The 26,128-nt window shown below is 35.6% G+C and overlaps 1 protein-coding gene across 1 annotated transcript in view; it reads left to right on the top strand.

Moving 5' to 3' along the window:
* The window catches only part of KCNH8 (potassium voltage-gated channel subfamily H member 8), a 197,443-nt gene that overhangs the window by 91,499 nt on the left and 79,816 nt on the right, over nt 1-26,128 (top strand). The window contains exons 4-6 of the mRNA XM_075747138.1: nt 1,013-1,140; nt 3,890-4,130; nt 25,842-25,999. Of these exons, the coding sequence (XP_075603253.1) occupies nt 1,013-1,140; nt 3,890-4,130; nt 25,842-25,999 (527 nt within the window). The remainder of the gene's footprint in view (nt 1-1,012; nt 1,141-3,889; nt 4,131-25,841; nt 26,000-26,128) is intronic.

The raw sequence follows: 26,128 nt of genomic DNA, 5'->3' as shown, positions 1-26,128 counted from the left end.
GTAGAGCAAAAAGTACACCAGCCTTCTATAATTCAAATCTTTCTTGCTTTTCTAGGCAGGTTTCAAGATGGAGCTATTTTGCTTGTTAATTTCTGCTAATTGGTTTTTCTTCCCCCCCCCTTAATTTGTATGCATTGAATTGACTTTAATTAAACCTGTTTGACAGACAGCTTCTTCCTTTATTCCTCTAATTCCTTTTTTCTTAATCCTGACACATCACAAAATGTCTGCTTTCATTTACCCTGGCGTCAATTCACTGTAATTCCATCAGAGTCACTGGAGTTACTTTGAATTTCCTGCTGTATAAGCGAGAACAAATTTTGATCCTGTGATTGACAGTTACAGACATCTGAATGGAGGGAAAACCCACAAACCTTTCCAAAACAGTGTTCAGTCTTTAGTCTTAATGGATTTCATGTCACCAAGGAATGTGTCAAGTAATTATGCCAGTGACCATGTGGTGGGAAAAGAAATCTAAACACGTGAATATAAGAATTGGATATTTCTAATGAGCAAGCTTGCAAATTGGCATATTCTGACATAATGGAAGCCTAGTACAAGTCAGATTCTTTGTTGTTATAAAGTACACCACAAGAGATTTTTTTTTTTTTTTTTCCTTTCCCTGAAATAAAAGAGAGAGTAGGAACCCCTTAAGGACATTTTAAGTGGTTACTCCTAGACATGCTTGCCTCTGGTCAGTAATCACTATTTCATTTTCTGAAACAGTAAAGAGTACATTTTTTTAATCTATGAAACCATACATTGTAATTAATTACTTCTGAGTTGCATGAAGACATTTGACAATTAAAACTTTACAGTGATTTTCATTTGCCCTGCAGGAGAGGGATTTTGTTTTCTTAACTGCAAAAGATTAAACAAAACTAAGAAATGGTGTGTATAATCTTTACATCTAGCCCTATTTCTACCAAAGTCTAAAATGTCAGTAGTGCAGCTCCCAAAGGTTAAAGTGCCTTTTCCTGATGTTTAATGAACTCTCACTTCTGTTCTGCAGAAAAATGGAAAGGAAGAGGAAGAGCAGGGTCACATTTTGAGTCAGCACGAAGACGGAGTAGAGCTGTCCTTTATCATATCTCCGGACATCTACAAAGAAGAGAGAAGAACAAATTAAAAATTAATAATGTAGGTGTAATTCTTCTCTTTTTCAAAAATAGACTCTTTCTACTGCCTTTTTTTTTTTTTTTAAAGTACTGTAAAAGGTCAGTGGGTACCTGAGAAATGTCCTAGTCATAATTTTACAGTAACAAAAGGAGTAAAGTGCAGTTCACTTAAGTGCAGTTCTGCCTACTATGGTATTTGCTGCACTTCATACAGCAAGACAGTACATTCAGCCATACTGTAAAGAGACATCTATTTAACCCCAGGAAAGCCACATTATAAAATTTCTCAGAACTTGATTTTAGGTTCAAACTTACCATGCCAATTATTTCATTTCCATAATTACTATTTGCAAAAAAAGAATAATGAAGAAACTCAAGGTATTGCTCTAGCTGAAAACCTCTGTACTGTGTAAGCTCCAGAAGGTCACACTTCATTTAGGCAACTTTTCACATGAATGTCTCCAACTTTGTGCAGAGTAAATTTGTCTTTTCATTTCTAATTGAAGTAGTAATGTTTCTTTCTTTAAATTATTTGTGTGTTCCCCTAGTAACTATAACTAATAAGTAAGTTCATAAAACACCCTGTGAATGTTGCAAAAAACCAAATCAGACAATAGACAAGCCCAAAAATACAGCAGCAGATACACTTCTAAAGAAATATCCTGAGGAGAAAGAATAATTCTCCTGCTATCTGGAACTATGTTTCAGGAGAAAAGTTAATGCAGAGGAGTTATGCAGAGGAGAACTAGAGATGCACATGAAATCAGTATGTACATATAAAAATTTGCTAGAATACTATCTAAGAGCCTGTTCCAACAGTGAGAGCCTATAGTTATTAGAAGCAGGGGTAGCAAAAATTTTTTTTTTCCTAAAAACTCAGAAAAGTATTTAGTTTCTTGTTTATATATCATTAACATTAAAATCTAAAATCTTTGACAGAGCCACATGAAGAAAATACTCACGCTCTCTCTTTTTTTTTTTTTTTTTTTTTTTTTATGGTCAGGGGGAGGATGGAAGGCGAAGGCAGACAATGAAAAAAGTAGCCAAAAGATATAGATCATGAACACCCTGAAAAGATGATCTGCTACTGGGCATGTTCTTTTTATTGGTTACCAATATTAAGCAGCAGTGCAGATACATACTCCTAGACACCATTACATTAGAAATTAAAAGCAGAAAAAAAATTGGTATAAAGACATGAAAATACACATCTGGTATATACCTCAAAGGGCACACAGTCACTTCCATTGAATGTAAATGTTAAATGTCAAAAAAAAGTTAAATGTTAAAAAAAGGTTAAAAAACAAAAAATGTTAAAAAATGTTAAATGTTGAAAAAGTGTAAAACTTAAAAAAAAAAAATCTGCAAAATATGACCAGGTCTTCCAGTGATATTTTCATAACACAGTAATATTTTTTAGGAACACGACTTTTAAATAGCTTTTAGTGACTTTCCTGTATTGTCAAAATCCTAGTGCAGATACTATACTGGTTTAAAACATTTGTTGTCAGACTAATTTACTACCTTTATTGCATAGAATTCTAAAGCTATGAATTGGAAGTCATAAGAGAAACATTCTCTACTCTGTGCTTAAAAATGGACTGATGCTAACAACAGTGAGAATTCAGTCCCTAAGATTCATGAATCAGAACCAAGAATGGAGAAGACATCAGTATTTCAAATGAAACACACAAAAAGAAAGGCCGTGACAGGCAAGGCAAATGTAATTAAGTCTTCGGTCACGCAATTGTCTTTTTATATTCATAGTGAATAACTTCAAGATCAGAAGTAATCTTAGCTTGCTGAATACACAATATTGTTTGCGAGGCTCTTCATTACTGGAACAGCATTAACCAGGGGCACAATGACAGCAAGCAAGAATTTAGTTAGTAAATAATACAAGACAGTTCATGTAGCACACGCTGCTTTTCAGGAGAGTAGGTGTTTCTGTTAAAACTCTGAAGGATGAAAGCTAGGAATTTATAAAACTGGTGCTTGCAACTGAAGTCTTTGTTGCAAAGACCTATGCTGGTTAGACGACAAAGACTCAAGACACATGACAATGCTAGGTATAGTTTAACGGTGAAGGTGGTTGGTCCTGGAGTTGTATTATGGTGGGTCTACATTAGTATTTTGGTTTAGATCAGGAGTGCAATTTTAAAGAGAATCAAAAAGTTATTCATCTTAACTGTGCTTTGGTTCGTAGCGGTCTTGGGCACACAAACTGGATTCTCTCAGATGAAACTAAACCAGCAGAAGTGCTGCAAATACTTAGAGCTGTTCAGCCCACAGGACCAGGCTAGAGTTACAACCTCCTCACAGCTCTAAAATATGTGTAGGAAGGATGCTTTGTCTTCAGCACCATATATTTCTTTCTATATGTTTATTCCTACTTGCAGTACTATGTCCCCATGTATACAAAGCTTTAGCCTATCTGTCCAGCAGAAAAACATTGCTTTTCAGTCAGAATTCATCCAACAGAGGAAGAAACAGTTCACCAGATTCAGTCCCCTCTTCATTCTATTGAATCTGTTCTTTATTAATCCTCTTCCTGCCCCCACATTTACAAAAGTTATTCTATCAACAGAACCATCTGTCTAGTAAATGTGAGGACTACATTAGAGAAAAATTAGCATTAGTTCTTGCCTGCACATGAGTATGCCGTATTTATTTATGCTTTTTTAAAAAAACCCAAATGGCTGCATTGGAAGAAATGTGTCTATATGATCAAGTTATTGTTTTGTCTCATTTCAAATTTTTCTCTCTTTCAGAATGTTTTTGTAGATAAACCAGCATTTCCAGAATACAAAGTTTCAGATGCAAAAAAATCCAAATTCATATTGTTGCATTTTAGCACTTTTAAAGCTGGCTGGGACTGGCTTATTTTACTGGCAACGTTTTATGTTGCTGTGACTGTACCTTACAATGTTTGCTTTATTGGCCATGATGAGCTATCTACAACTCGAAGCACAACTGTCAGTGACATTGCAGTGGAAATTCTTTTTATCATCGGTAAGATATGTTTGGGATCTATTTTTTGACATTTAAGGTTTTCACAGAATGTATAATGTAGAAGATAAAATAATCATTGCTTTCATGATTTTAAAGAAAATAATTTTAGTTGTATAGTTTGAGATTTCATCTGAACTTTAGATCAACTTTTTTTTCCCTTTTTTTTTTTTTTTTTCCTTTAAGTTGATTCAGGTAGTCCTGCTTTTTACCTTAAGAAAGGTTGAAAAACATTGTTTTACCCTGTGGATATCTAAAACCTTCCCAATGTAGGGATGTGGCCTGGAATTACTAAAGTGTTGTTCATAATGTACTTTTTTTTTAATTACCTTTCACAGACACTTAGAAGACCCATGGACCACAAGTTGAAAATCACTAGATTTTAAAAACTAATGATTAAAGAAGATTAAAACTCATACTGCAATAATGAAAATGTACAATATCAATATGTTATGCTAACAACTGGGATAGAATTTAAGAGGTTGCAGTTTGTCATCTGGTCTGTTCTCTAAACTTTTTATTTCAATGATCCTTTCAAACTTACACCTTTAAATAATTAAAAAGAAGACTAATAGTGGCCTTGTAGTAAAGGAATTTCTTTTTTGTATTAGCTTATTCATTTCTTTGTGAATATAGAAAAGAATCCCTGACTGGGGTCACACAGTTTTTTCCCCAAGTTTTTATTGTTATAACACCACTCAATGCTGTCACACTGACAAACTATAGCTCAGATCTTTCGGTAATATGCAGATGGAGACCTTATTATTTTAAAGAAATAAGCAAAGTTGAGTACGTCTTTCTTGAATATGAAAAGGCTTAGGATGGGTTCTAAGAGAGAAAGAAAATGAAAAAAATAAAATGATCCTCAGATTTGAAACTTCTTTTCTACTTTCCTTTTCTCTATTTTTTCCCTGAAAAAATGTAGTTTAACCCATACATTAAAAAAAAATGTTATGATCTTCTCTAGGAGAAATAAAGACTGAAACTTCTTAAACACTAAGAAACAACTCAGAATGTCTTTAGTTTAACAGAATTTTTTCTTACAAACACTTTGAAAAGTTTACTCCATTTCTCTGACAGCTTTACTGTAGAGAGTAAGACTAGTAGGTGATGGAAGAATCAGATATCATGATGGATAAATATTTGTGTTTCCTTCTTTGGACATTGATTTGACATTAGATTTAAGGTCTAATTTTCCCCTTTTATGATCACTATTAGACCTGGTGGACTCTTTCATGTTAACGGAAGCAATCCACATTGAATGATATTCAAGCACTGCAGTAAGAAACCTACATTCTGCAACGCAGATCACGGATGATCATCTTTTGTCTTGTATAAAAAGAGCAAGGCTATGACTCTAGTCACTCATAAATGACTATGCATTCCATTTTAAGGAATACAAAATGAAATCATTCCACTTGATCTACCTGGGCATCTTTATAAAAACAGTTGACTCAAGGTTAAGATATTTTGACTTCTTATATCAAAAGCAATGCTATCTTTATGATCGAGTAGCTGGGTAAGAAAAAGAAAAGGAAGAAGATTTTCTGTAAATTTTAGTTCATATTTTCTGGTTAGACTCTTAGGTTTATCATCCAGGAAATCAAAATCTGGTCGTAACTAAATATATTCAAAGAAAAGTATATAAAGTACTAGAAAAGACTTCTTTACACAGTTATGTTACTGGTAAGCACATACACTGTACTGTAGCATATGAATATTCCTCCCCCACAGTTTCAATAATGGATCCATTTTCCCCAGAATAATTATTTCTAAAGTTATTATCTGTTTTTAAATTTGTAGCTCTGGGGAAAAGTTAATGGAGTATTTTCAGGACATTCTTATACTGCATTTAAATCTCTGCAGTGAATTTAAAGAAAATAGTGTGTTTATAGTCACGTCTCAATGGTCCCTCGTCCATTAAAATATTGAATGAATATGTCTCCTGACACATGTAAGGTTGACAGCATACCTAAATTTAAGCATAAGGTTCAGGGTATTGTTGCACTGTGGGTCTGAGAAGCACATCTTTGATGCTTTCTCAAAGCATCTATGTGCTTTGAAAAAAGTCAATGAGAAGCATTGAGTAAAATTCTTTTTATGATGCTGCTGCCTCAGAAAGTCAGTGGGGAGACCTGTCTGAGATGGGCCCTTCAGCTGTATTACAGCTCTGCAATCACGGAATGAGGTATCACAACACTGTAATCAAGGATTGGAGAAAAGAGTCTATCATCTGCTTTGATTTTATTTGGATTTCTGAGAATATAGAAAAATATATTTTACGCACACAACTTGCATAAACTCTTATTTAGACTTAACAAGGTATTCCTTTTTAGCTGTGTTATCAAAAGGAGCAGAGACATGACAATAAAAGGGAGAGATGTCTGCTCATCAGTTCAAGAGAAATAATAGGGTAGAGGCTAAGGGTTTCCTTTAAGCAGAAGAGTTTGAATAAATCTAGGGACTAAAAAAAATTCTTTTATGCTTATCCAATTTGTGATTCAGCATACGCTTAAGCATGATAAAAATACATATGGAAGTGTTCCTCTGACTTGGGGTGCTTATAAGTAGGAGTGTTGATCTGAATTAAATTAATTATGAGAAAAAAGCACATCTAGCTAGAGGTTTAACTGCTTTAGCCTTTAAAGTTCTCTAAAATATAAATAGAAGATAAACAATAATAACAACAACCTATTTTTGATATCTTTGGGGAAGACGTTGGAGAGGGAACGTAATTAAGGCTTCTCAAATTAAGTTAAAATTATTTTTCTCTTGATGTTTCCTGTACATGCTAGTGCTTTGATAACTTGTGTGATGTTTAAGTGTACTTTCAGATCTCTTTTCCTCTGTAATGTGTGCAAACTTTCTCTAGCATTCTCCTGTAAATAAGTTTGCTTCCTCTATTCAATGATAGTTTAAAACTAGTTTAGTTTTAGATTTTTTGACTGTTTTATGTATCTTAAAATCATAAAGAGGTGGAATGAAAAACTTTTTAACATAGTGTATTTAAACAAACACATAAAAATGTCTTAGAATTTCATCTGGTGAGTGAGATTACCTGCTTTATTGCACTATTTGCTTCAACGTTTATGCCCCTTGACTTGCATAGGCAGTAACTGGGTCCATCATTTGTAGCTAGGTATGTCTGGGCAGCTAAAGTTTTAATATTTCTAAGAAGCATAATGAATCTTGGTTACTTTTCAATAATATTTGTAAAGTTTTCCCTCTTTTGGAGAGAAAACCTGGCAGCCCAGTTCATTCCATTTTAATAGTAACAACCTCCTGATTGCATAACATTTACTCTTTTATAACTGTCCAGTGTAGTGCTTTTCTTTCTGTTACTGTTTCATTCTAGCTTTTAGATATTGTATTTTCATTATTATTATTTTTTTAAAAAACATTATAGAATGCTTTCATTGAAGAAAGTAATATGTTACTCAAAAAATTATCAATACTTTATTGCTAAATGTTCAGACTTACTCACAGGACTATTTGAATAATATGTCTTCAGCAATTGAGATCAATACGATGATTCAGAGAAAATATGTATGGGCTTTCAAGATAATGGTAATACATTATTTGCTGGACAAAATCAAAGGTGTCAAGGTGTATTTTGTCTCCTAAAGTGGCCAGGAACAACTATAGAGAGAAGAGGTATAAAAATAAGTGACCTTTAACATTTAATTTTATTTTTATATTTGTGGATCATCCAGTTTCTAGTGGAAGATAGAGAACCCTGGATACTAATTATAGGTATAAAATTATACCATTTATAAATGTACTGGCAATGGCAATTTTAAGTGATTTTCCACAACATACTCCTATGCCTACCTGTGGAAAAAAAATGACAACATACCCATCCCTTCGCCCCGCTCTCCCCACACACATGCTCATCTGAAGACTTTATCTATGGCTTGCACTTTCAAGAGAGAAAATTTATCATGGTTACTAAGAACGCTTCTCTTTGTATGTGTATCTCTTTCTCTTGTTAAATATTATTTAACAACATGTTTTATCAGGAATTTCGGTTTTTAAAAGCAGCATGTTTAGAAGCCCTAAAGCTGTGATTTGTGTTGCATTGCATTGTAAAGAGACTTTTTGACCCATTAGTGTCTATCACAAATGTAAATGACTCAAAATCTTTCCAAAACTGTCTGAAATCCTATGAAGTCTTTGAGTCTCAGATCTTTAATATGTAGAGATTTAAAAGTATGGTACGAACCCATTCATGACTTACACAATCATTCAACTGTATTATTGTACTGAAAATAATATATCATAGAATCATAGAATACCAGGTTGGAAGGGACCTCAAGGATCATCTGGTTCAAATTTTCTTGACAAAAGCTCTATCTAGACAAAAGTACCATCTGGACAAGATGGCCCAGCACCCTGTCCAGCTGAATCTTAAAAGTGTCCAATGTTCACTTCCCTGGGGAGATTATTCCAATGCTGATTGTTCTCATTGTGAAAAATTTTCCTCTTGTGTCCAATTGGAATCTCCCCAGGAGTAACTTGCACCCATTATCCCTTGTCTTTTCCATGTGACTTCTTGTAAAAAGGGAGTCTCCATCTTCTTTGTAGCCACCCTTTAAGTACTGGAACATGGTGATGAGGTCTCCCCTACGCCTTCTTTCTCAAGGCTGAACAAACCCAATTTTCTCAGGCTTTCCTCATATGGCAGGCTTCCAAGTCCTTTGATCATCCTGATGGTGCTCCTCTGTACCCTCTCCAGCCTGTCCACATCTTTATTGTATAGTAGGGATCACAATTGAATACAGTATTCCAGGTGTGGCCTGATAACTGCTGAGTAGAATGGGATAATGACTTCTTTGTCACTGCTGGTGATGCCCTTGTTGATGTAACCCAGCATCCTGTTGTCTTTCTTTGCCACTGCAGCACACTGTTCACTCATACTGAGCTTACTGTCCACCAGGATTCCCAGGTCCCTCTCCACAGAGCTTCTCTCCAGCCAGGTGGATCCCAGCCTGTGCTGCACTCCTGGATTATGTTTTTGCAGGTGCAAGACCTTACATTTATCCTTATTAAACTTCATAAGGTTCTTGTTAGACCACTCTTCTAGCTTATCTAGGTCTTCCTGCAGGGTGGCTCTCCCTTCTGAAGTGTCTACTTCCCCACTCAGTTTGGTATGATCCACAAAATTCATCAGGGTGCACTTGATCCCATCATCCAGATCATTTATGAAAATATTAACCAACATTGGGCCCAGTACCAATCCCTGGCGGACCCCAGTTATGACAGGTTGCCAGTTTGAAAGAGAGCTATTTACCACCACTCTCTGGGTGTGTCCTGTCAGCCAGTTCCCCACCCACTGCATAGACTGCTTGTCTAGACCATAACACGTTAGTTTCTCTAGGAGGATGCTGTGGGGAACTGTATCGAAAGCCTTGGAGAAAACCAGGTAGACAATGTCCACTGCTCACCCCACATCAACTGAGCAGGTTACTTTGCCAGAGAAGCTGATCAGGTTTGTCAAGCGTGACTTGCCCTTGGTGAATCCATGCTGGCTTTTCCCAGTCACATGCTTCGTTTGACAGTACTGTGATCACTGTAGCCAAGGCTATCACTGAAATATTGCAAAAATAAAAAAACCAAACTGATATATTACAAAGATTAAACAACTTTTGTTGGAATTAGATGAGATAGTATTAAATGTTATAGATTTCATTAAGTTGCTTTAAATTAGAAGGTTTAATTTCTTCTTTCACTCATGTTCTTTCTCATTATCGTAATGATTATCATTTCATATCTTTTCAAGTGCACAGAAGGTCATGTAAAACAATATCTATGTCTAGAGGACCTCACATGTAAGAGGACAATGAAAAAAATGTGTGCTTGTAGATCTAACCAAAGTTTTAAGAAATCACTGCCCAAAAATGTGGCTTACTACTCCTGAAGTTGGGAGATACCTTGCAGTTATCTCAAGGAAACTGCTCATCTGAGCATTCCTGCTTTTCCTGAGGCCAAAAATGAATGACATCATTGACTTAAACTACTGGTGGACTGGTTACAAGTTGCCATGTGTTGTTGCCATGTATCATCGAAGTTAAAGGTAAAATCCAAGAAAGAAGTACTTTAAGAAGTACTGAACAGGCTCCATTCTGAAATCCAGGTTTGTGAAGAAATACCTAAAACAAAGCCAGTGGATTATGCAGAATAAAGGCCTTTTAAAGAACACATGTAAGATGATGGGAACCTCGTAAGCACAGGCTGAAATACGCAGCATTTACCATATGTAATTCCTTGCTATTCTGGGGAGAGCTATGTAGGCAGCTTATAGCTGGGTCAAGATATTCTGCATCTGTGCTTCTGGCAAATATAGTCACTGTTCCACTTCTCAGCTGTCCTAAATGAATCTCTTCAGACAGATTATTTTTCTTTCCTACTCTGTATTTCACGATGAGACTTGTAACATCAGAGTGAAAGTCTTCTGAGTGCTTAAGAGTACTAAAAGCACTTAAGAACTGACTCTTCATCGGTTTTTATCTAAGCTGTGGTGCTACTGTAAAAAAAAAAAAAAAAAAAGCAGTGTGACAAATCACTTGTTTCACCTATAGTCAGTCCACACATTGGGAAATGCTGTAGTAACAGTTTTGTAAGTAATTTTCACTCTGCTAAGTTTCCTTTCAAAAGGTATACAAAGTTAAAACTACCCTGTTATACAGAGTATGACTGACATGCACTATGGCTACAATCGACGATGCTTGTATTTAGGCTTACTATCCTATAACACAATGGTAAAACAACACAATACTTTTCAATAAGATCGAAGGCTTTTAATTAACTGTCTAGGTAATTTCCAAGGATATGCTTAGATGCTCAGTAGTTTACTTTTTTTCTTTTGTCAATTTGTATGTGGTCTTTTTCATATTTTTTTATCTATGTGAATTGTTGTTGAGCTGCATGAGGTAATTTCCAAGAAAAATATTTTAGGTTTCCCCCTTGGAATTGGTCAAAAAATTTTAAGTGCACGAAGAAGTTGCCTCATTACCTGCTGAATGTTTTACTTGTTTGACCTTTTCATTGTTCTCTCCAGCATTTGTGTAAAGTGAATTGTGTTCATGAAATACCGAACAACTACATTTGCTTCACATGCATTGAATTTAGTGAAAAGTTAAGTCATATAATTGATGTTTCTTCACTCTTTGGAATTGCTTCTTTCTGTCATGTTTCTGCAGGTTCTATAAAGAAAATAACCATGTAGAAGTTTTCACACTTATGCAGTCACAAATACTAGCTTCTTTTAAAAGCAGATCTAGCAGTTCATTTTTCAGACATATTTTTAGTTCTTTGCTTTTCTTTCAAGACTCCAAAGTCTGTATCTTCCTTTGCAGAAAACTCAATATAATGTATTTTAGCTACTCAATATGTTCATAGATTGAGTCTGATTTTAAAAGGTAGACCATAGTTTATAAAAAAGAAAATCTTTCCAGTGTTTAGTATGTTACTGTAAAGGTCACGATATGTGATGCTTTTCTGGAGTATCAGCTACTGTAGAACTGAGACTAGCTAATCCCTGTTTAACACCCTCATAGTTAAGGAGAGAAATTTTAAAAGGTGAACCCAAAAGGCTGAAAATCAAGGAAGCGGTTAAAAGAATGTGACCTTTTATTTTTTACATTTGTGGTCTTTTGATCAGTTTCATGATGTTGGGATTTTTATGCACAGGCTCTCAGCTCAGGAAAGAGTTGCTGTTAAACCCTCTGTTTTAACGTTGGTGTGCTGGGCATTCTGGGTGTCCCAGCACACCCACAGTGATGGGTACAGCAGCCTAAGTATGGTGTTTGGTAGAGCACGCCATGCTAGTGCATTAACACTGACCATACTATACTCCTGGTGGGAGTGACTTTGTTTACCACAATAGTCATTCAAACCACTAATGCCTTCAGATTTCAGGGGGTTTTATATTAATGGATAATTTACCCAAGTAAACCTGTATTTCCACTTGGATATGACTTCAGTATCCCATTAACTTCCACTGTAAAAACAAATAGTAAGGAAGAACAAATCAGTCTGTCAGTTACAGATGGACTTTAGGAATCAGTTCTGCTATGATCCATCATACCTATAAATGGATCTTGCTCCATTAAAATCACTGAAAATGTTGTTGGTTTTTCAAACTGTAATGGAGCAAGGCTGAGAACGTACGTCACAGCACTGCCTTAGAAGAGGGACCATACCTCTCCTCACACGCTGTACAGTGACAAGCATCGTGGTGTCTAACCATAAATAAATTATTTTCATTGGAGAAATTTGATTGTTAAAACACCTTAGTGTATCCAGTGGTGACTTTAACAGAACAAAGCCTATGAATTATAGTCATTCCACATTAGCAGAAGCTTTTTTTCAGAGGTCCATTATATGAATGCAATATCCTTGTGCTGAGGATTTTAAGAGTTTATAGCTTTCAGCTATGTTTCCATTATTCATCTGAATGCCAGTCATCCAACTAAAGCCACAAGACCTCTAAAAAAATGCTTCTTTGAACACAAGTACAACGTATCTCTGAATGAGGTTCCCAACCTCTGTGACTGCCCGCACAAACCAAAAGGGGTTGTTTCCACTACATTCTGGAGTGTTAATGGCCAGGAGAAAACATTACTGGGGGTTGCACCCAAGGAAAAATAGGAGGTAGAGGAATATTTTATAGCCAGATTTTCCATTTTAAATGTATATTTAATCCAGGTATTAAAATTAATTCCAATAAACTGTGTTTGGCTAAAGCATGTTTTCCTGAAGGGCATCAGCTCTTGTTCAAAGACCTCAGAGAAAGAAAAGTCCACACCTCCCCTCATCTATGGCATATTTCTTTTTTGCATTCTTTTCACTCACCTGCAGAAGTGACGTCTTGTTAAGCCTTTAGTACCACTAGTTTAAAACATCACTACCCACTGATTCTTAGTTAGGATACACTGGATTGTAATTTATCATCTCACACAGTACAACCATACTTTGCTGCTCCACTTCAAAGCCAGATAAGAAGTATTTATTGAAAACATCTGATTTTTCTACAGGATTATTGTAGAAAGATTATTATCTACTGGCACAAAGGAACTGAAGTTGCAGATTAGCATTTCTTTTCTAATACATCTAAAACTGTAATTTTCCTTAATCCTGCCTACCAGTGCTTTCTTTCTCTTTTCCAAACAGGTCTAGAATTTCATGTCATATTTTCTGTAGTTTATATTGATTGTTACTTAATATCTGTTCAGCATTCGTTATATCTTTCTTTAAAAAAAATAATTCTTTTCCTTCAGCAGCTGCAACAGGCTGTTATAAAGACTTATTATTTTGCTGTATATTACTATTTCTATATTATGTATTTTATTATATATTACCTATTTATAACATAAACCCCCTACTTTTAAGGGCTTTAGTACTTAATACTTGGGGTTTTTTCCTTGTAAACTTTATTTGACTTCATAGTAGCCCAGATTCCTAAGCAACAGGTGTAAAATAAGCATTATTTACCTTTCCTATTTAAAACCAATATCATGTCCCTCACCTTATCATGTCAGCATCTAAAAGAAAATCATCAAACTAATTGTGGTAAAAGACATTTTGAGGGGACATGCCGAGTTGAAAAAAATCACACTTCCATTTGAATAAATTGTGCCTGGGAGATTTACTAGGAACAAATATGTTTACAGCAGCAGTAGAATAGAAAAAAAAAAAAAAAAAAAGAGTTTATATAGGGACAGATAATTTTTTCTTCAAGCAATATAGCACTAATATTTCCTGGATACTTTCCTAAAAGCTCTCTGGCCAGATTCTAATGCCATTATACATATATAATTAAATAACATTGGCTCAAGTAATCAGAGAGATCAAAGAGCTTGGACTTTGGGGCAAGTATTGCTACCTAAAGAGAATCGATGTAAAACCATATAAAATAAGATGAATTAAAAAAAAAAAAAAAAAAAAAAAGGAAGAGCCAGTTGTAACATCTAGGAAAGGGAGATGGTGTAGGAAACTGTCTGCTCTGCAAGTCAGTGGGGTTAATATACCTAAATCATCTAGGTCTGAAGCACAGGATTGAATTACTGTAGTCTAATAAGAAGTCATACATCAACCAGTCCCTGGGTTACTGCTTATACGTATACTACTTGCCCTAAAGGTGCAGGATTTTTCAACTTCATTTAGTTCACAGTAAAAAGAGAGATAAAGTGAGTTGTATTACCTGGCATTTGCTGCAATCTAAATGTGTGCCATGGGCAGTTACTGAATCATCTGACTAATCCTAAATTGTGATTCTGCTGTAATTTGATCATATATCTAATCCCAGCAGCATTTATTTAAAAAAAAAAAAAAAAAATCAAGCCTAAAGAGAAAAAAAAATATATTGGCACAGGAAAATCAACTCCTTCAGGTAAGACAATCCTGTCTATGTATAAGGAAGTTCAGCTGGCTACCAGATAATTTTTTTACCTCTGGATTATCTCTTTCTCTTTTCTTTTTTTTTTTTTTTCTTTTTTTTCCTTTTTTTTTTCTTTCTTTTTTGTTTCAGGGATTAGAAATTGAGATTATACAAAAACACATATTGTGCTTTCAAAATTGTAAAAGGGGTATTATTCTGGAAAACATCTTAAGGATTAATAGGATAGTTTGATGAATATCAGTTCATGGTTTTCACTCTTTTTATATCATTTAGGATTGCAACCTGCATTGTGCACTAAGTAGAACCTCCATTTATTAATGTAATCTTCTTTTCCCTTTGTTGAGCACCAGTTTAAATTGGTATTTTCATACCATTCACTGAGTGGATGTGTCTGTGTGTGAATGTGAGCATGACATAAATCTAGAAAGGGATGGCCTGGTAAAGGATGTGACATATCCTACAGAGCTTTAATTCAAGAGAGGTCACCAAACAGTTCCAAAACCCTACAAGCTTGCTCATTTACACCCAGCTATGAATAAGTTGTCTTTTCATAGGAACTGAGCATAGCTAGGGCATGGATTTTCATGCTGAAAGCTTGTGAAAAGGAAAAGGGTCACCAATGGGTGAGTAAAAGCCATTGGATCACTCCAACAAGGAAAGGAATAAGTTAGAGCTTTTCAGTTAGATCGCAGTATTGGCTTTAGAAATGTTGAATGAAAATAGCACAAAATCATGTAACCATGGCAATTGTGAACTTGGAAGACATTAGGGTAATGTTGGTCCCAGCCTTCTGATGTTTACTGCTGTGGATACTGTGTAAGAGCTTAATTGGAACAAAATATATAAATAAATTAAGAACTGCAACTGCATGTAGATTAATATTTTTTAATGTAGACACTTTCATAGCTGAAACAACTGGGTTTTGGTTTTGTACAAATGCATTTTCTTTAATCTTTCAGTGTAACTTCATAGAGTTTTAGACATATCCCTTTTCTTACAATATTTTTTTTTTTTTTAAAAAGGGATGTGTGCCCATATCTTATCACTAGTAGAAATAATAGGCTGAGAGAAGCCATGCAGATCAAACTGGTTAGCCATGAGATCCAACCAGAAGATAAATCAGAGTCAAGTTTGAGTCTGATTGTACCAAATGGTTTTATGAGATTTCTCAATCACTGTTTATTTTCTCCGCATGCATCTTAGGGATGTAGTGCCTAACAGGGCTTCTGGTTTACCTTGTGTGGGGTCGGTAGGGAAAGGTGATCAGTCTGCAGGGTAGAGAGAAGGAGGAGCAGCACTGGAAAAACAGAAAGGAACTGCATCAACTGGTGCACATGGTCAGAGGGTGTGAGGAGCAGAAGCCCGTGTCGGGACGCAGCAGTGCAGCCGTGCTGGAGGATGTGGGCTGAAAGCAGCAGGAGCGTGAAAGAGAAGGAGAGGGGATTTGTCTACGGGGGACCAAGCAGAGCAGTCTTTCTGAGGGCGAATGACCATTGATTTGCTGTTGATTTTTCTTAATACGAAGTGATTCCTCATGACCTGGGGGTGGAAATTAGACCTGAAATTACTGAAAGAAAAGCTCCATTTAAATCTTTGGATGTGGAGGGGGAGATGCATAGGTAGTATGATTTCTTGTTCCAAACCTGTTGAAATTGGAGATCTTGGGTTCTCCCTATTGAGTGCTGCCGGGTCAAGTTCACTTTTGGTTTTGACAGCAGCAAAATTACTTGCTGCTTTGTGGACTGATGCACTTTGCTTCTGTTAAGCTCACCGGCTTACCTGCACAGCAGTAAGTGGGGAAGGAGCAAAAGTCTACATCACCAGTCAGAGCAGGCTTCAAATGCAAGGGTGTTTGTTAAAGAAACAGGTATATCTATGTTAAAACATGGTACAAATCTGTGGAAAAAAGGCACCTTGTATTTCATACATGACTTAAAGGCCTTTTTTGAAGTCAGTTGGATAGTCTAGGCTTTATTTTGAGCTTTAATTCACGTGAACTCTGACTTTTTGATTTTAACTGAAATTATCTAACTTGAAATAAGAACCCAGCTTTTTTCCTAATGAAGACAAGAACAGAGACGCTTAACCCTTTCTTTCCTCCCTACATCAAGTATTTGCAAATGAAAATGTAAATAATAATAGTATAAAGATGATATATTAGATGTTCCAGCACAAAATGTAGTGAGTCAATCAATTAGATATTATCTGCTGTTACTCCTGTTTTATTTTTAAGTAATTTTTTAATGACATTCCTCATGTCAGAGACAATCTTTACATCCCCTATTCTGCTTTCCTGAGCACGTAGCATGATCTATGTAGCTTGCAAGATCATTTAAAATTATGTTTTTCAGCTTACACAGGAAAACTTTGCAGTGAGTTAACTTGAGAAATTTTTTTCTGTAGTAATAATACTTATTATTAATGATTAGTTCATTGCTGTTTGTGTTATGAGAACTGCTGAAACAGAAAAGAGATTATAGTTGTTGTCCCAGTCTGAAAAAAACATATCAAATACAGCTTTAAGTATGAAGCTTGCACAGGCTGAAGGTTGTTGTTAGAGCATACTTAATATATTCAAACATACCTCCTGAGGAAACTTTTGACCCACTAATTGTCCAAAGATATCAAAGTCACTTCATGTATGCTTTAACAATCAGCTCAGAGATTAAATGTCCCCCTTGTCTGGTTTACAGCTGTAATTTGTAAAATTGTCCTTCATGCTGTAGAAAATACTTAAAGCTCACCTCATCTCAGTGCATTTGGAACACAAATTCAGCACTAAAGAAAACCCCTAGTATTAATGCTGTGGAATTGTCCGGAATCTCCAAAGTTTTACAATATTGATGATTGTGTTGAATTTCAAATTGTTCTTTGATGTCAGTGTCATTGGTAGGTAGAAGCTCGTGCATGGTAAGATTCACAAACAATTTCTAAAATATTAAATAGTTCATGGGTAATTTCAGAACAGATTATTGTAGGTTTTTTATGTTTAACTACTCTTTCTTGCCTCAATTTGCAATTCTAGTTGCTCAAAGTCTTAATGATAAGAAAAATTTATTCTAAAAAAGAAAAAAAAAAAGATTAATCTTCCACTTTTTAAACAGCAATCCCAAAAAGACTGTGGAACATGTAATTCCTAAAAATAATAAAATCTCTCAGGACAAATGGTTGTTCCTAAATTTGCATAAAGATTTTGTTATGCTTTTAGAAGTTTCTTGCCTCAGGAGTTCCGTTTCATTTTGGATTTTTTTTTTTGTTGTTGTTTGGTCCTTTACAACAGCTTTCTCAGTAAGTACTTTAGCACAGCAGTTAAGCTGTAAATAAGGTTGCCCAGATGAAGAAACTGTTTACACCCAAGTATAACTCAGAAAGCTGTCAAGAAATAAAAGACGGATCACACTCACCTACCTCCCTTTGGATTTTTATCATCTAATGAGTTGGATGCAGAAGGAAGCACTTACATTTCCTATTCATTTTTTTATATATAAATGTTATCTAGAGCTGTTGTCCTAAGTTGCTTTGATAAGAAGGCAGAAAGGGGTGCTGTGCAGAAAAACCTCTAATCTCTTCAATCTTGAACAGTGAATTCCATATGCACATTGATAAGCCTTTGGTGTACTGGATGGCTTAGGGGAATTTAAAGCAAGCATTTATCTCCTTTGTTGTTAAAGCTTTAGTTGTTTCACAAATGCTAATGTGCAATAAATAAGCAAATCTTTTTTCTAACTTTGATAACTACACACTGGAGATTTCTGAGACAAATGAGAATGAGAAGTTTCAAAATACTAGTGATGTAAATATCCTTATCTTTCTTACCTATATCAAGCAAATCTACATGAAGTACTTATGTATGTGGCTGGTGCTACCACACTGATTTGTAAATGTGAATAGCAACCAACTAACTCTACTAAGCACCTGTGGAGCTGAACTGACCCCCTTGCTCATTATGAACCATATGAAATCATGCAAATTTCACATCTTAATTGTGTTATTGAAAATTTCAGAAAATTTTTGTAGTTTTAAGAATTCAGAGCCAGCTGAGACTACGTGGTGATCTAATCTAAAATTTGTATATCTCTGATTTTACTTATACGTTCTGTTCAGCCTGAGGATTTTGTTGAATGAAAACAGTAATTCTAAAAAGCATGAATCAATTATAACCTGCCAGACCTCAGTCCATGAAACCACATAGCATCAGATATGTATCTGTGTCACTTTGTGTTAAAGGTTTGCACTAAATCTTGAAAATTAGGATCAACACTGTGCCAAAATCAGAACTCCCCCAAAGACTTCATTCATTTAGGAGACTCAACTCTAATGGGTAAAAGGGAGGGAACAGCAGAGATCAAACTGTCAGAAATACCATAGACCCACTACTAGCAGTGTATAGGTTAACTAGTATATGTCAAATTATCTTAGCAGACTGTGTAGCTTCAGATCGCAGAAGACAGTATAAAACGTTTCTGTCAGTGAAACCTGGAAAGGAATTCTTTTCCAGACCCAGATCTGGCATTAGAACTGGGCATTTGATCAAAATGTATCCTAAAGAAATCTTGTCTGATACCTCAAAGGAATGGTCCAACATGATCCCCTCTCTGTGCTGAGTCTCTGTCTGCCTCTTCTCTTTGCTCTCAGTAGTGTATCAGTGGGGGGAAAAAAATTGCTTCCTGGCTTCTTGAGTATAATGATTAACAGGCTTGAAGACAAGTTCTTACTTTACCCAGTCTTAGTGTAGCCTTAGTGTAGTGGCAGGACAAGGGGTAATGAGTTTAAGCTGAAGGAGGGTTGATTTAGATTAGACGTTAGAAAGAAATTCTTTACTGTGAGAGTGGTGAGGCACTGGAACAGGTTGCCCAGAGAGGTTGTGGATGCCCCATCCCTGGGAAGTGTTTAAGGCCAGGTTGGATGAGGCTTTGGGTGATGTGGTCTAGTGGAGGGTGTCCCTGCCCGCAGCAGGGGGGTTGGAACTAGATGATCTTTGAGGTCCCTTCCAACCCAAACCATTCTATGATTCTATGATTCTACCTAAAAAACATGTAGGGAGAAATGCAAATCAATCTATTTTCCCCAAAAAACTATGAAATTAAGGGAAAAACAGAGTGACTCAATACTGCAAAGGATGATCATGACAGTCAAACCTGCCTTTCTTCTCCCTAGCAGATCTATATACATACATTCCCCTCATGTACGTTACATGAGTCCGTGCATATGTGTTGTCTGCTTGAACGTAACTTGGATATCTCTAGTATGCCATTGTGTTATACAGTATAAAAGCGTTTAACATGAATCCAAATTCAGCAAGTTCATCACATTTGCTATGCCATATTTGATTTCCAAAATGTATTTTCTTAATGTCTGCCCAGTGTATCCTGTTTTGCCTAATTAGCCATCCATCAGTGGATGAAAAAAGGTAAAATTCTGGAGCTGAGTAAACCAACAAAGCTGAATTTATAGCATCATGTAAAGTCAAGTCCACTTTTTTTTTTTTTAATTCTTCTCTTTTTTCATTCATCTTGAGGTGTGGGTGGTAGAGTTGTATGGCTGTAGTTGTTTCACCAAAGGCATGAACTGTTTTCTATTCACAGGTGATATTTTCTGTTTTGCCACAGCTTTGTCCTAAGCCCAAACTGACACTCTTAAATATTAGAAATCTCATTTGATGTCATTGTTTTCCAAGCCAGAATCTCCCCTTCTACAGATATCTTTTTCCTTCTTGGGTCTTAGGTGTGTTTTGCCTATTATATGGAGATATATCACTCATTTTATGTTTGGATTTGGACTGGCCACCATCATCCATCTTCTTTGTTCAGAACTACTGTATCACTGTGAACTTAATCAGCCAAGATGAATCCTCCAGAAACAGTTTTGTTTATAAACAAACCCATAGCAACAACATTTTGAAACTGAGCAGAAAGCCAGCTTTGGTTTTTGTTTTATGTGTCTCATATTCTGGTTAATGCAGACCTTCAAATGATGATGATACAGGATGAAATAACTTGAGCACATCTAAGTATTCTGCAGCAATCAACTAGTTTGATAGGTGTATCAGACATAATTTTCTTAGCAAAAGACAGTGTGTGGATTTCACACCCTCCATGAACTTATGGCATTAGTTATACTTCAACACGTATTGTTATTTTGTTATTACTACACATTTAACATATTGTGGTGGGTTGACCCTGGCTGGGGGCCAGGTGCCCACCAGAGCCGCTCTATCACTCCTCTCATTCACCAGACAGGGGAGAAAAAGTACAACGAAAAGCTTGTGGGTCGAGATAAGGATGGGGAGAGATCACTCACTAATTATCATCATGAGCAAAACAGACTGATATGCCGGACTGATCTGCTGTTCTTGTCATAAGCAAATCTATTTTTTTCTGGATCATCACTTCTAGTGTGGGGGTTTTTTCCTCTGAATTATTAAAATGATCATGGTAAATTCCATTTCCCTGGCATTTTTCCAATTTTCTGAGATTTTTATTAGAAGTTAATACTGGTGATTCAGAAAGTGGCTCTCAGCAAGTTCCACTTAGAATATTAGGTGGAACTTTGTTTTCACAAGTCTCCTTGAAATGTCTAATGCCTCCTTTGCTATTTGATAAGCTTCTGTACCATCTGCAGCATCACTTAGAGTGATAAATCTTCCTATTTCATTCCAAAACTAGAGTTTTCATTTTCTTTTTTTTAGAAAATAAGAGGCAAGTGTACTGTAATATTCTATACACGTGTTCGGTTTTGTTATTAATTTAAACTTAATTATGCTTTGTTCTCATTTTCAGATTTGTAATTTTTATAGTCACTGATCTCTTCTGCATTTCATTTATAGTCTCTGGGTTATTTTGTATCTTACAATTTTGTAACTTTTTTTGTTTGGTTGGTTTGGTTTTGGTTTTGACTAGGAAGGCTTATTGTTTTTCCTTAATGTCCTGAATGTTAATTCATGCTTAAAATTTGTTCCAAACATATATGTTGCTAAAGCACTTGGGGTCTTCAGAAAAGTTTCTTTTACACTTCCAAGTGCACATCTTAGATTATGTCATATTTTCACTGTGTCAATATATGTATCATAAGATCATGTTTTCCAGATCTAAACATTAACTGATTTTTAGTCAAAAATAACTTTCTCTTCCCCCTTCCCCTTCTCCCCTCCCCCCCCCCCCCCCCCCCCCTTAAAAGAAATCACAACACTAGTTCATCCCAAATTACCACAGAACATCTAAACCCATGTTAGGTAGTTATTATTTTTTAGAAACTGTTAGGAATTTTTATTACTAAGCATATAGAACAACTAGTATATATCTGAAACTAAGGCATCTATGATGCTGTGTTTATCATCCTACATAATATGAATATATGATATTTTTCAGTATCTGCCTCTCTTTTTGTGGGCGTAAGTTGTCCTTGCAAAAAAGTATACATTTGTTGTTTGTGCCTGTGTTTCACTGCCAAAGTATAGCAGCCATAAAAGTGAAAGACAAGATTAAATATAGCTGAAAAATCATTTCTACTATCTACATTAAAGAACTTGAAAATAATATACAAAATACCAAAATGTTTTAGAACCGGAACTATTAACATTTATTTGTTATAAAATTGTAAAACTATGCAACAGAATTATCCTTTCTTTAAGGGATATGCATATGAAAAATATGCATATGACAATGAAATTGATTAAATGTGCACTGTCTTAGTACATGTTAAATGAAATTCTAATTAATATTTTATAGAAGCTGATCTATCATAGAAGTGCTTCTCTGACGATGTTATAAAAACTTTAAGAAAATCTCTAGGGAGATGAAACTTTGAAACCTGGTTGGGGTTTTTTTCGGTTAAGAGGGAAAAAAAAATCAAACTTATGTAATGAAACATGACTGTTTTATAGCAGCTATGAATTTCATCAGATCCTTTTGCGTTTCAGAGCATCATCTAACATAACATAAATTCACAAAATGAGTATCTCAATGCAAATCTGATGAGAATTAAATGAGATGGAAATTGACGCTTTTGTAACACATTATACCAATGTTTGGCAGTGCTTTAGGCAAACATTCTTGCACCTTGTGCCCCAGAAACCTAGAGGTCTTCAGCTCCAATTCTTTGTAGCTTACATCATGACAATGTCCAAGCAGCACATCACAGCAAGCATCTCTACAAATATGCTAAAGGAAAGTTCGATACTGCTGTTTTTGATGGAAATGCTGTCATAGATACTATATGATCGCAACAGATCTCCTGCTCAAACCTGGATAAGAGTTAGTAATTCGTTTGAGTGTCAGCTACTCCTCTATATTTAAAAGGAAGTGTAAGCAACTGGGTAAAGTTAGTAGATGGATGGATTTCATTTTCAAACTCCTTTGCCAGAACAATAGTGTAAACTCTGTTGTAGGACTTCAACAGTAATTTCTGCATGGATTGTGTGGCTGCTCTATTTCAGCATCTGTGTTCATAAGGCATGAAAAAGTAGTTCTTAAAAATACTGAATCTGCCTGATCCAAACGTAGACAATGCCCTAAGCATTTGAGTCCTGTAGATACCACTATCCAATGCTGTCCTGGTATAGTGAGAGTCAAACAATTTCCATTTGTAATGTTCTTTTAATACCAAAAGATTCTAAAATAAAATTCTGGAAATGATAAAGTGCTTTAATATGGACTAGTGGCAATCTATGCCTTCTCAATGAGGCAGCATTTTCCACTGAGCTTTTATTAACGTGTCAGATTGTTTTATATCAAGTAGATTTACTCATTTAACATGAACTTGGTCAGATACTTTTTCTCTTGCTCTGCTTTACAGTGCTCTCCTTTACCGTAAGTCTACATATTGGCTGTCCTCATTATACTAACAACGTTGTTGAAAAGTGTAGTTTCCAAAGCTTTCTTGATTCAGAAGTAATGGCACAGAAAACAAAAACTACAATAAAAAGAAAGCAAATATGGGGAAAAGTGAAAAGCGATGTCATTGATAAATTGGAAAAATCAGGAAAGGGGAAAAATACCTGACAACTATAACCTAATTAAATCTGGCTTATTTAAAGAGACCTGCATAAATGTTTACATATTCTATTTTTAGTGTATGTGTTCTATATAAGTCTAAGGTTTTTATTTTAATTTTTTTTATTTTCAAATAAATCATGGGGGAAAAAAAATCTTTTAATGCTCTGTTTTGCATTTTGCTGTGTAGGTTGTGCAAAAGCTTGCAAATGGGACAAAGCTCACCCGCTAGTCTTTTTATGGCTCTAGTGGTAGCAATGTTTTGTGTGTCGTACTCTGAAAAAATCTATCCTTCAATTTTGCTGTCTGAGGGGAGTCTGTTTGTTCATACATGCTGTTCTTTGCAGACATTTCTCATACACTGAATGTAAAATGTAGGATAAAAGGTATATCAGAAATTAAGCATTCATTCTCATCTGTGTATAGCAGGAAGAAAAGTTCCCAGGCCCAGAAAACCTGCCTAGAAAACCACGAGCAGATGAATCTACTACTCCTACTAGTAATCCTACTGCCACCCACGTTTTAGTTCTACCTTGATTTGCATTAAAACCAAGTTATGATACAATACAATGACATTGTTCATTATGTTTTAAGTACGAAGAGACAAAAGTTGAGGTATGCTTAATTTTCAGGATCTCATAGCTTGCTTTTTTGTCAGGAACGTGCCGAATTTAGCAAGCTTACATAGCACAGAAGAAACTAGATGTGAGGAAAGGAAATATCTGCATCCAAAAAGAAAACAAATCCCTTGAATAGACTGAAACCATGAAATACTTATACTCTGTGTTTATTTTCATTTACAAGGCAGGCATCATCTTCCTATACCTTCACCCTACTGGTGGGCAAGAGGCTGGATTTCACTTGGGGGTGCTTCATTTGGTATTTCTATGTCCCTTTCCCCAGTGACTGTAAGAAACACCTGTTTGGGCAGCAAACACTTCCCAAACACCTGCACGCTCCTTGCTGTATATGGTGCAGGGCCAGCCCCCAGCAGCTGCTGCTGCCACGTCCCTCCAAGAGCAGTGCGTAGAAGCAGCAGCTGAAGGCACATCTTGTGCATCAGCTAGCAGAGTCAGTGCTGCCATTGCTGCCATGGACAGAGGCTGAGGGCACAAGGGAATGCGGTTGCCTCGTTGTAACACTTAATAATAGGCTACCTAGATTACAAACGCAGTTGACAAGTCTGTTACACACTGGAATAACATCTGGAAAGCTGCCTCTCATAACTTGGGTATTAAAGAAAGTCCACTGGCTTTCAGGCTGCCAAGACCATCACCTTGCAGTTGTTATTTTTTAATGAGAAAAAAAATCATTCACACTCTGAATGTCTTCCTAACACTTGGGATCACTTCTTTCTCTTTTATGAGATTGTCTTCAACATGAGGCATTAAAATTTGCAAGGCAGCAGGCTAATTATCTTGCTGTAAAACACCAGCTTTGATGGTTGGCTGTGCTCTTTTCTGACATTGTAAAAGTTATACAAGTAGTTCTCACTAATGTTGGTAGAAGCTGGGTGCATAGCTCCAGGACAGATTACAGTCTTTGTCTAGTAGGACATGAAAATAATTGAGATTCTGTTGTCAAGACCTGAGCTTTTCTTTGAGTGTTAATGTGTTTTGGCAAGACATGTCAAAACTCTATCTCAAATTGAAAGACATTCATCCTGGAATGTTAGATAGGAACATAAAAAATGCACAAGCCAACAAGAAATTCATATCACTTTTGTGATTTCCACCATAGCTCAAAAGCCTTTTTTTTCACATGAGTTCAGCAGTTTTCCACTGATAAACAAATGGTTATCCTTGGGGATGACTTTGTTCTCTGTGCTGAACAGTCATCACTAAAAGAAAGTTTCTATTACACATTTTAAATAAAGTAATTAATGATCTTTTTTTATCTCAAAAGAAATGTAAATAGGTTTTACGCACAACAATCATACCCTCTTTTGTCATTAAGAAAAATACTATACCAATATTTAGTACTGCAATTTATAATGCAATGTGGGTTGTTTATTTGGGGGGGGTGGTGTTGGTTTTGGTTTGGAGTTTTTTTTTTTTTTAGTTCAAACTTCCTTTGAAATCAGTGAGTTTTAAATCTTTTGAATATTCTTTTTACTCCTTACAAAGAACAACTTTTTACATCAATTGATTTCAATCTATGTGTGTATATGTCTTACCACCGTATTTCATTTGCTTCTGTATTAGATTCTTCATCTGGTTTTTGCCATACGTAAGAAAAATAATCAGTGTTATGGTGGATTGCTGGTGTTATCTCCAGGAATGAAGAAGTCATTGTCTCTGATTTTGTTCATTCTTTGTCAAGCAGATATTATTTTAAATTTCCGAACAACATATGTCAGCAAGTCTGGCCAAGTTATATTTGAAGCAAGATCTATTTGTATCCACTACGTGACTACTTGGTTTATTATTGATTTAATTGCTGCACTTCCTTTTGATCTTCTTTATGCTTTCAACGTCACTGTGGTAAGTACTAACCTGTCTTTTTTAATTGTTCTTTGTTCAAGAGGTGTTTGTTTCCAGATCTGGAGACTAAAACTGAATGAACTAAAATAGCTTGGTGTCTTTTTCAGCTTTGTAGCATATTTTCACATT

The sequence above is a fragment of the Balearica regulorum genome, chromosome 2 (assembly GCF_011004875.1).
Source record: "Balearica regulorum gibbericeps isolate bBalReg1 chromosome 2, bBalReg1.pri, whole genome shotgun sequence".
In the NCBI taxonomy this organism is placed as follows: Eukaryota; Metazoa; Chordata; class Aves; order Gruiformes; family Gruidae; genus Balearica; species Balearica regulorum.
The sequence above is the reverse complement of the archived record's forward strand: the minus strand, read 5'-3'. Positions and strand labels throughout refer to the sequence as shown.